The following is an 11,592-nucleotide window of genomic DNA, read 5'->3' as shown; positions in this document are numbered from 1 at the left end:
TGATTGAATGGACTAGTCAAAAGCAATCTGTCGTAGCTATCTCTACCGCAGAAGCTGAATGCGTTTCAGCACAAAGTGCCAGCTATGAACTTTACTGGATTATTCATCTACTGAAAGACTTCGGCATAGATGAACCAAAGCCAATAATACTTTTTGAGGACAATCAAGCTTGTATCGCCATCTGCAAAGGTGAAGGCACCAAATCTAAAAACAATAACATCGCACTCAAATGTCACTACGTGAAAGAGCTGCAAGACCAAGGACTGATTGAACTCCAATACTGTCCTACTGATCAGATGATTGTCGACATCCTGACCAAGCCACTTGACAAGCAACGTTTTGAGACTCTTCATGAATGTTTGAATTTGCATGACTTTCATGTTATAACTTGAGAAGGGGTGTTGGGTATTACAAGTTAAAAACACTTCAGTATTTACAGGGTTAATGATGTTTGTTAAGGCACATGTTTCTCATGTAACCAATGTTTCTTTAGATGTAGCAAGCCCAGGAATTTTCTCCCTGATCTAGGGATTTGATTGGGACTAAAGTGTCAAGGTATATTACCATTTTATGGCTTCTCCTCCCGTTCTTTGTTCTGACTGAGAAGGAGACGCCATTCTCTTCCCGTTTTACCTGTAGCTGTAAGGATGTAGCCATATTAGCTCTTTGTTATTTTCCTGTGTACCTTTTTCCCATGTTAGGTTTATAGTAAACTTTTATGTTTTAATACACACCATGGACTCAGTCTCTTAATACTCTGCTGACTTACTCAAAAAGAATCCCAACAAAAGGGCACTGGCAAGAAGATGCTGAGTCCCTGAGACAGACAAGATAAATGTATCTCCCCCAGGTCTGTAAACAGAATGCCAAGTATGAACTCTGCCCCCCTCCCCGTTGGTAGCATCGGCAGGGCCTGACCCAGAGCCTGTCCCTTTCCTCCCATTCCCTGGGGAGCAGAGAACCACGAAGGAGCCCGAAGGGGTTCCGTTGAAGGCCAAGAGCTTCTCTTACACCTCACATCCAGTTGCACCGCGTCCTGGCCAAATCCTGCTTCGTTCTCTGCTTGGCACGTGATGTTCCTGAGGTTGAAACCAGAAGAGGCATTCTGGATCCACAGCACCAGCTCTGAGTCTGACTTCTGTATGGGCAGAGGGCACCCCAGTGAGTGTGAGCGGCTGGCAGACCGAGTGCTCACCGACGGAAAGAAGAAGAAGAAGAGATTGGATTTATACCCCGCCCTTCACTTGGAGTCTCAGAGGGGCTTACAAACTCCTTTCCCTTCCCCTCCTCACAACAGACACCCTGTGAGGTGGGTGAGGCTGAGAGAACTCTGACACAAACTGCTCTTTTTCAAGGACAGCTGTGCCAGAGCTTGTGACTGACCCAAGGTCATCCAGCCAGGTGCAAGTGGAGGAGTGGGGAATCAAACCTGGTTCTCCCAGATTAGAGTCCGCACACTTAACCACTACACCAAACTGCGGCTCAGCTGCGCCTTCCTTCCTGTGTCCAGCTTCAAAGCAAGAACCGCTGACAACCAAAGGCTCTCAAAGGCTCCGAGCGCGTCCCCATTTCTCCCCCTCGAACACACCTCCCCGCCCCCCTCCTTGCCACGGTGGCCCAGCCAGTGCTTGCCTGAGAGACGAGGGGCGGGGCGGTCCCAACTTCCGGCACTTGCCACTCCACCTCCGGCCTCGGCTGCCCGGCGAAGTGGCACGTCAGGGTGATGCTCTCGCCCTCGCGCAGGGAGGCGTTGCTGTAGTCGATCCAGACCCTGGGGACGTCTGACCAGGGAGAGGGAAAGGAAACCTTCTCTTAGGCCGGCCACACCGTGGCAACCGGACCCATGGCTGGGGCCTTGGGCACTGTCCCCAGTGGGGGGGGGAGGGAGGCTCAGGCCCCCAGAAGGGGAGACCGGGGGGAGGGCAGGCGGAAGGCCCTGGAAGGGGAGGGCGCGGCCACAGACACCCTAACCCTCCCGCCTCCCCAACTCACCGCAGCCCTCGAGGACCATGCTGGCCAAGGGGGTTTCCGCCTCGCCTTCCACACAAGTCAGGGACTGGTTGCCCAGCTCTGCCTGCCGGGTCGCCTGCCACACCTGCAGCCACCGCAGCCCGCAGCCGCACTGGAGCGGGTTCCCCACCAGGACCCTGAAGGCAGGAAACATCGAGGGGGGTGGGGGCATCAGGCCGGCTCCAGGGGAGGGAGGCCTCCCTAGCTCTTTGGGAGCCCCCCCACCGGCCACCAGGAAGGGAAGCTGTCAATCTTAGGGGACCCGGTTCGAACAGGGGGAATAATTATCATGTAGAAGAGATCTTTGGGGAGTCCCTTGGCGCCCTCGGAGAGTGCAGCTGCCGGGCGCCTGCTCTTCTGGCCTGCGTCATCTGCAAGGGCCACACAGAAGAGGAGACTGGCCAGCGCGCCCCATCTGAAATGGCGGGGGCTGGGGGCTTGCCTCTACGAGCCAGTCTCCTGGGGAAAGCCAGAGGCGCTGGGGAGGGCAATGACATTCACGCGCACCTCCTGCCCCAATTTCGCTCCTCTTGGGCTGACGGGGGGTTGTTGTTGCAGGGGCCTGGGGAGGCAAGTTGGCCTGGGGGGGGTGTCCCATCAGACCCTCCCTCTCCCCTCTGCATGTGTGGGGCAGCCCGGCAGGGTTGAGGCTGGTTGCCCCCCTGGCTGGGCACCGACCACCACGGGCCTTGCTCCAGACTCAGCCTGCAGAGGCTTGCGGTCCCTTCTGCTCCTGCGGCAGGCTGAGTTCGTTGGATGTCTGCCTGCACCAGGCCCTCCTGGGCCGGGGGGGCGGGGGCTTGCAGAAGGTGCCTGTGCTCCGAGGACAGGCTCCGGGGCCAGCGCACAGGCTCCGGGGTGTGTGACTGACCGTTGTTCACCGGGGGAAGCCCCGTCTGGGCCCTTCCCTCCTTCTGGTGCTTATCACGGTAAACTGCCCCGCTTGCATGGGGAGAAGGAGCGCTGCTTCCGTGACCCCCCTCCCCACCTCCTGCCCGGCCTGGGCTGCGTGGAGGGCAGAGGAGGAGGAGGAGAAGAGATAGGATTTTTACCCCGCCCTTCACTACCCAAAAGAATCTCCTTCTCTTCCTCTCCGCTGTGAGGCCAGTGGGGCTGAAAGAGCTCAGAGAGAATTGCTCCTGAGAGAACATGTGACTGACCAAGGTCACACCAGCCACTGCATGTGGAGGAGGAGTCTCCTAACCACGACGCTACACCGGCTCTCAGTTAGATATGAAGGCCCATCTAAACCAGCAGTCGGAGGGAGTGGATGAGGGCCTCCTCCCCGCCCGCTTCCCCTGACCCTGTGGACTTAGCTGCTCTCCCATGCGCCGCCTACCTCCCCCCCACACTCCTGGTTTCACCCTGGAGCAAAAAGCCCCCCCCCCCCCCCCCCCCCCCCCGCTGCCACTTACAGCTCCTGGAGACGGAGGGGGCGGAAGATGGTCCAGGGCAGGTGCTGCAGCCGGTTGGAGGCCAGGTTCCTGTGCGGGGGGGGGGAGAGAAAAGAAGGGGGCACACGTGGAGGAGGCGCCAGAGTCAGTCTGGCCCACTGAGCCTGATCCAGAAGTGGAGCGGGAGACGCCGGCTGGCTGAGGGCTGCCTCCTCCCCGACTTCTGCCCCCTGCGCACCAGGCAGGGGGCCTTTAATTAAGTTGGGGGGGCACTGATGTCACAAAATTAAAAAATAAATGTAAAATTAAAATAACTCATGCTCACCGCGGAGGCCTCCTGTGTGGTGGCTGGGGGGGGGGGCACAGTGCGCCAGGCTCCGCAAGGCGAGGAGATGGGCGACTGAGCCCCGGAGGCCAAGTGCCGCCATGCAGCTGGGCTCTCTGCCGGCACTCTGGCTCCAGCTGGGCACCCAGGAGGAGGAGGAGGCACCCCAGCCCAGGTCATGCCACGCACCTGCCCCAGCCTCGCCAGCCTCTGGACGCTGCCAGCTCAGGACCCACAGGATGGAGATGATGATGATGATGATGAGATTGGGTTTATCCCCCGCCCTTCACTTGGAGTCTCAGAGCGGTTTACAAACTCCTTTCCCTTCCCCTCCCCACAACAGACACCCTGTGAGGTGAGTGGGGCTGAGAGAGCTCTGGACAGAAACTGCTCTCTCAGGAACAGCTGTGCCAGAGCTTGTGACTGACCCAAGGTCAATCAGCAGATGCAAGTGGAGGAGTGGGGAATCAAACCCAGTTCTCCCAGATTAGAAGACGAAGAGGAAGAGATTGCATTTACACCCCATGGCCCTTCACTACCCAAAGGAGTCTCAGAGCGGCTCACAAACTCCTTTCCCTTCCCCTCCCCACCACAGGCGCCCTGTGAGGTGGGTGGGGCTGAGAGAGCTCTAGACAGAAACTGCTCTCTCAGGAACAGCTGTGCCAGAGCTTGTGACTGACCCAAGGTCAATCAGCAGATGCAAGTGGAGGAGTGGGGAATCAAACCCGGTTCTCCCAGATTAGAAGAAGAAGAGGAAGAGATTGGATTTATACCCCACCCTTCACTACCCAAAGGTGTCTCAGAGTGGCTTACAAACTCCTTTCCCTTCCCCTCCCCACAACAGACACCTCCTGGGAGGTGGGTGGGGCTGAGAGAACTCTGAGAGAAATGGCTCTTTTTCAAGGACAGCTCTTATCAGAACTAGGGCTTGCCCAAGGTCATCCAGCCAGTGCAAGTGGAGGAGTGGGGAATCAAACCCGGCTCTCCCAGATTAGAGTCCGCGCATTCACCACGACACCAAACTGGAGCTAGCAGGGCTGCTTGCAAGCAGGGAAGCAAGCCGCACTTGAGGAAGGGGTGGCGGCTGCAAAGAGTCATCCGGGCGGCCCAGAGAGTTGGGGGGGGCGCTGGGCGGGATGGAAGTTATGGGGCCTTGACAGGAAGTGAGGGGGAGGGGCCCGAAATGCCCCACCCAAGCCTCTGCCTGCCCCCTTGCCCACTGGGATGATGGCAGGGGGCTTCCCCTCCTCCTCCCCCTCCCCCCCAGCGTTCTTTGTAGCCTGAGCTCAGTCCTGCCTGAATGCAACCGAATGTCTGCGGTGCTGGAGCTTCCGCTGGTGCCCGGCAGCAGAGATGCCAGCACGCGCCCTCCTGTGGCCTTCTGCAGTGGTGCAAAGGATCCTGGGGCATGCTTAGCGAGTCAGAAGAGCAGGGCTGGCTTGAGATCAGGCACGAGGCCTTCAGCCAAGGAGGATCTTCCGGGTTGCCAGGCTGCTGCATCAGTGCAAATCAGGCCCATGGTGGCTCACAGAGCCCTGGCAAGGGTTAGCAGGGTCCCCCCGCAGGTGGATTGAAGTACACCTGCATGTGTGGGGGGGTGGGGTGGGGTGAGTCCTCAACGGGCCTGCTCCCCCCCACCACTCACATGGCCACACAGCAAGGGGGAGGCTGGACTGCAGGACTGAGGAGCCCGCCTGCTCCAGCCCCTCGGCAACTGGGCATCGAGTGGAGCCAGGCTTTGCGGTGGCTACCGAGGGCCCAGGTGGCTCTGTGGATGCAGCCCGTGATGGGGGACACAAAGAATGCTCTCCAGGCCCTTCTCTGCCCCCCCCCCCCAAGAGCACGACCTGGAGTCCTCCTGGGTCCCTCCCTGCCTGTATGGCCAAAGAGCCTGGGGTGGGGTGGGAGGTGTGATTGGGGGCGTCTGGCTGGCTGCCTTGCCTGAGTGTGGGGCAGGACAAGGAAGATGGGCTTTCCATCCAGAGGGCGGCGCAGGCCTCGGAGGGTGAGCCTCCCCGGCTCACAGCCCCCTGGCTCGGTGGCGGCAACAGCATAAGAACATAAGAACATAAGAGATGCCAATGTTGGATCAGGCCAAAGGCCCATCCAGCCCAACACTCTGTATCACACAGTGGCCAGAAATACCAGTGCCATCAGGAGGTCCACCAGTGGGGCCAGGACATTAGAAGCCCTCCCACTGTTGACCCCCCTCCAAGCACCAAGATGACAGAGCATCACTTGCCCCAGAGTCCCTATCTATACCTTGTGGCTAATAGCCACAGATGGACCTCTGCTCCATATGCTTATCTAATTCCCTTTTGAAGCCGTCCATGCTTGTAGCCGCCGCCACTTCCTGTGGCAGTGAATTCCAAGTGTTAACCACTCTTTGGGTGAAGAAGTACTTCCTTTAATCCGTTCTAACCCGACCGCTCTGCAGTTTCATGGAGTGCCCACGAGTTCTTGTATTGTGAGAAAGGGAGAAAAGTACCTCTTTCTCTACCTGCTCTTTCCCATGCATAATCTTATAAACCTCAATCATGTCACCCCTCAGTCGTCGTTTCTCCAAGCTAAAGAGCCCTAAGCGCTTTAACCTTTCCTCATAGGGAAAGTGTTCCAACCCTTTTATCATTCGAGTTGCCCTTTTCTGCACTTTTTCCAAAGCTATAATATCCTTTTTAAGGTGTGGTGACCAGATCTGCACACAGTATTCCAGATGAGGTCGCACCATTGATTTATATAGGGGCATTATGATATTGGCTGATCTGTTTTCAATACCCTTCCTAATAATCCCCAGCATAGCATTGGCCTTCTTTATTGCAGTCACACACTGTCTCGACATTTTCAGTGAGTTATCTACTACAACTCCAAGATCTCTCTCTTGATCAGTCTCTGCCAGTTCAGACCCCATCAACGTGTATTTATATTTAGGATTTTTGGCTCCAATGTGCATCACCTTGCACTTGGCCACATTGAACCCCATTTGCCATGTTGACGCCCACTCGCCCATCCTTGACAGATCCCTTTGGAGTGCCTCACAATCCTCACTGGTTTTCACCACCCTGAACAACTTGGTATCATCCACAAATTTAGCCACTTCACTGCTTACTCCCAACTCCAAATCATTAATGAACAAGTTAAAAAGCAGTGGACCAAGTACTGATCCCTGCGGTACCCCACTGCTTACCCCCCTCCACTGAGAGAACTGCCCATTTATACTCACTCTCTGTTTTCTATTAATTAGCCAGTGTTTGATCCATGATTTTTGAGCTTACTTAGGAACCTTTGATGAGGAACTTTATCAAAAGCTTTCTGGAAGTCAAGGTAAACAATATCTATTGGATCCCCCTTGTCCACATGTTTGTTCACCCCCTCAAAGAACATTAACAGGTTTGTGAGACAACCCTTACAGAACCCATGCTGAGTCTGCCTCAGCAGGAGGAGGAGGAGGAGGTGCGTCTCTGGAGTACTCTTGCCACCGGGGATGGGGGGTGGGGATACTGCTGCCTGCATCAATTTCCCTGCAAGGCACAGCTGCTGCCGCCAATCAGTCCCTGCTCTGAGCCGCTGTAGGGAATATGGATGGCCAAACCATGCAGCCTGCAGGCCCCAGGTCTGGGGCAGCTCACTTGCCAGGCAAAGGCAGCGAGAGAAAGTAAGGGGAGGAGGCCAGGCAAAGCGGGCCACACCCTTGACCTGTCCTGCGGTGCGTGTCGCCCTGTTCAGCCCTCTCCTCTTCAGAACAGCTTGCTTTCATTGATTAATCCCTCCCATGTCTCAGACAGAGGCCTGAGGCCTGGGGGGGGTGGGCGGGATGTCACCAAGGGTTGTCGGGCCTTTCTTCCTCTTGCCCGACTTCCTCCCCATTCCAAGTGCAAAGACTGGGAGCTGCTTGAGGCGCTTGTTGTTACTCACAGGTAGATCAGGTTTCGGCTGGTTTGGAATGCATCGGCCGCAATGAACTGCAACTGAGTCTTAGAAATGGTCCTGCAAGAAACAAACAGACAAGCAAACTCAGCTCCTGCCATAGAACTGCCCAGTCAGTCAACCCAAGGATGGAGCACTGCTGGGCAAAGTCTGCAGACGGTGCTTCTTTGGAGGCCCTGCCCCCCCCCCTCGTGCCACCACCACTCCAGGCCGAAAGAAGCCGCTTCTGCCTGATGGCCGGTCTTCACTCCAGGCAGGTCCGTTTTCCGCACTGAGCTCTAACCCCAGTAGACACAACAGGGGGTCCGTGCAACCCTTCATAGGGCACCTGAACCCGCCCCCCCCTTCAAAACACCTGAGTGTCAACGGCAGCTTGAGAGGTAAGGTCCTGGGAATGCAGGTTGGAACTAGTGAGGAAGCACCAGGGAGGTCCCAAAGCTACTTTGGCAAGAGAAAAAGAGGCAGCGAGGATTTTATTTATTTTTATTTTATTTTATTACATTTATACCCTGCCCTCCCCGCAAGCGGGGAGTGTCCGTGTCCGTGTGAGAGTCACGATTGTGAGAGTGTGAGAGTCACGATTGCGGGGTGGGGGTCCTTCACTGGCTCTTCTCACACACACCCGACTGTATCCCCTAACCTGTTCTTGGATGTCCGAAAGAAGGACCGTGGCATGAGTCCTGCAAGGGACAGGGCCCTTAGATGCCTCAGGCGTGCCTTGGGACTGTCCTCGTGTGGTCAGCTTATGTGGCGATTGCAATTTGAATGAGGAAAAGAGCCCCAAATCAGGTCTGAAGAAAGGAAAGCAGGACAGACAAGGCCCGTGCCCAGCAGGCTGGCTCTGGCACCCTCTCTTGCTCTTCTGCAAGGAAGAGTGGCTACGAATGAGGGTGACTCCAGGTCAAATGGGCACATGGCAGCAAGCGGGTTGCAGGTGGATGCCAGCTGGAGACAGGGCCCCTGCCTGAAGGGGCAGGTGGGTCGTCTCCCGTTTATTTAAAGCATTTATCTGGCTCTCTTTTCCCGTGACCAACAGGACCTGCGTCAGCAGTACTGGACACGTAACGTGCACAAATTCCAAATGCCAACAGTAAGGGCAAGATCCCTGGAGGCAGCAGCAGCAGCAGCAGCAGCACCTTAAATAAAACCGTCCAGTTGGCGGAGATGAAGAGACAGGAGATTTCAGAGGTTTTTTTTTGAAGAACGGTGGGATAACAAAGACATAGATTGGGTGCCCCTTTGTGGGGGAGGGTACGCCAAAGTCCTGGCACGGCAGCAGAGGAGGCGCAGTCTGGGGGGCGAGGCTGCCCCCAGTGCCAGTGGGGCCCTCCAGGAGCTCTTAGAGGACAGCTGCCACTCCCTCGAGGACAGGGAGGGAACTCTGTGCTTCTCCGCAGTTAAGCTGCTTCCAGCTCTCTGGACTCCTCTTAAAGGGCAACGGTGGAAGAGCCTCTTGCCCTGATAACGGCCAAGACGATGGTTCACCACCCGCTCATCTTTCCGTCCTGCCCTGACCCAAGAACATCCTGCCCACCTTCCTTCTTGCGTGTGGATGGGAAGGACCCAGGGCATTATGTGGCCAAGCCTCCTGCCTGTGAGGAGAGCCTCCTGGGCTGAGGGCTCCTGGGCCACAGCGGACTACTCGGCGGTCAGAAGAGCACCGCTCCGTCCCACTCGGCCCTCTTTCCCCTGCAGCCGAAGGGAGAGAAGGTGGGCTGTGGGATCATGGGAAAGCCGTATCCCTTTGCAGGAGGGGTGTGTGTGTCGCGCTTATCTGGCAGGAGTCAGGGTGGGGATTAGGCCCCTTCCCCCCCCCACCACCTTCCCCGTGGGAGAACCGGCCTAAGTACTCACAGGTTCTTCAGCTCTCGAGGGTTCTTTATGTCCTCCAGTGTCAGGTTGGTCAGGCTTATCTGGTTTTCAATGACTCTGTCAAGGAGAGGAGCCCATCAAGCCAGAGCCACCCTTTGCTTTTCAAATGTTTACCAAGCAAGTGTCCCCCGAGCCCCTCCCCTCTGCCATGCCCACCAGAGCCACGCACTGAGGACTTCACCCCTCCCGGGACTGAGAGAAGACTGGGGAAGCTCCTCCCCAGCCCAGCCTCCTGTGGGGCCACGATGGAAGCCACCCATCCAAACAGACGAGAAAGGAGGAGCAGACTCTGACACCACGGCTGTGGCAAAGGCTCTCAAGCCCACACGCTCCAAACGTTTCTTTTGTGATGACCTGCTCCTGCTATCGGGATGTGTGGTTGGATGGTTGGGATTTTTGCTTTCTGGTCGTGGACTTTATTTATTTGTTTATTTTTGAGATTTTTATTCCGCCCTCCCCAAAGTGGGCTCAGGGTGGATCACAGAAGCCAAGACTCATTGCAATAAATTTACATTAAAAACAGGTAAAACACTAACAATAAAAATTCACAGAGGTAGCAAGCGTTTCATATCTGTTAGAGCTGCAGGTGGAATCTGTGGGCCCTTTCAGCAGATTGGGAGGCAGACGGAGGGCAGGGAGGCCCACTGCGATGGACGCCCACCACCTCCACCAAAGGGGGCCTGGCGGAAGAGCTCCGTTCTGCAGACCCTGAGGAACGATAAGAGGTCCAGCAGGGCCCTGATCTCCAGTGGGAGCTGATTCCACCAGAATCTGATTCCACCAGAAAAGGCCCTGGCCCTGGTCGAAGCTAAGCGGACGTCCCTCAGGCCGGGGGTGACCAGCAGATGTTAATACTGTTGTAAATAGTCAAAAATTGTTTAATACTCAGAATATTTGATGGATCTTGCTCTATTGGAAAGAAGAGATTTCTTTGCTTTTTAAAAATACTTTATTCTAAGGGAAAAGGTACACGGGATTGCTACAAATTAACAAAACACTAAGAGCTACATTTCTAAGCTTCCTATACTGAAGACAAGCACACACGTAATGGAGATTTCCTCCTTCTTCTTGACCCCTAGAAAGGAAGTCACCTGGAACAAATGACCAATCTGCATCAAAATAGAAGTTACTTTTCCCGGGCAAATCCCCCATTGGCTTAGTGCCAGGTATCCCTTCCAGGTCAGTCTAAACAATAGCAAACTAGGAATACAAGTTAACCCTATAATGACTGAATCAGACCTTGTAAACACATACATTTCCAACAAATACTGTGAGCACAACGGTCTTCGGGGGACATATGGGAAGAGGCAGTCCTTCAGATATGTAGGTTCCAGGCTGCGCAAGGCTTTGAAGGTTAATACCAACACCTTGAAACAGATCCGGTACTCAATTGGTAACCAGTGTAAGCGGCACAACACCAGCTGAATGCGTGCCTGCACAGACAATGCCGTCAGCAGGTGCATCTCCACATTCTGCACTACTTGGAGTTTCTGGATCAGTCTCAAGGGCAAGCCCGCATAAAGTGAGTTACAGTAATCAAGCCTGGAAGTGACCTTTGCATGGGTCACCATAGCCAAGTCCTCTCTCACTTCAAGAAAACGAAGGTCCATTTTTCTCCTGTCACAGTCTGTGAGTGTGCATGTGCACGTGTGTGTGTGCGTCCCTCAGCCAATGTTCCCTTAATCCCCCTCCCCCTCCCCTGAGCGGAGCAGTTCACATACTGAGCAGAATATAACTGCTGCAATCTTAAAATGGGTGTCACCTTGGAGAAACAGATGGACAGTGTATCCATCGCTGACCGTGTGGCACACAAAGGCTCCATGTGGTCAAGCTAAACCTCCGAGCTTCGCTACTAGGAACAATGGGTTTAGCGGATCCTAGCCCGTTCCAATCAGAGGGCTTGGCTCCCGGCCGAGAGCCTATGGAACTCTCGGCCACTGTAATAGCCAGTTACTTGTGTGGGGTGTGTTTTGGGTGTGGGGTTTTTAGGGGATATAAACTGGCCTGCATGCCAGGTAAAGTTGTCTTGTTCTTTCCTAATAAAAGTTTTAGAGCTAAAATCACGAG

General features: G+C 55.3%; 1 protein-coding gene across 1 annotated transcript in view; it reads right to left on the bottom strand.

Moving 5' to 3' along the window:
- The window catches only part of NTRK1 (neurotrophic tyrosine kinase, receptor, type 1), a 28,515-nt gene extending 17,168 nt beyond the window's left edge, over nt 1–11,347 (bottom strand). Inside the window, exons 1-7 of the mRNA XM_015416490.1 lie at nt 11,325–11,347; nt 9,508–9,582; nt 7,642–7,713; nt 3,426–3,494; nt 1,993–2,147; nt 1,633–1,781; nt 1,012–1,135 (exon numbers count right to left, since the gene is read on the bottom strand). Coding sequence (XP_015271976.1) covers nt 1,012–1,135; nt 1,633–1,781; nt 1,993–2,147; nt 3,426–3,494; nt 7,642–7,713; nt 9,508–9,582; nt 11,325–11,347 — 667 coding nt within the window. The remainder of the gene's footprint in view (nt 1–1,011; nt 1,136–1,632; nt 1,782–1,992; nt 2,148–3,425; nt 3,495–7,641; nt 7,714–9,507; nt 9,583–11,324) is intronic.
- Between the last annotated feature and the right edge of the window lie 245 nt (nt 11,348–11,592).

The sequence above is a fragment of the Gekko japonicus genome, unplaced genomic scaffold, assembly GCF_001447785.1.
Source record: "Gekko japonicus isolate JY-2015 unplaced genomic scaffold, Gekko_japonicus_V1.1 scaffold2456, whole genome shotgun sequence".
In the NCBI taxonomy this organism is placed as follows: Eukaryota; Metazoa; Chordata; class Lepidosauria; order Squamata; family Gekkonidae; genus Gekko; species Gekko japonicus.
This window is presented reverse-complemented; position numbering and strand designations above follow the sequence as displayed.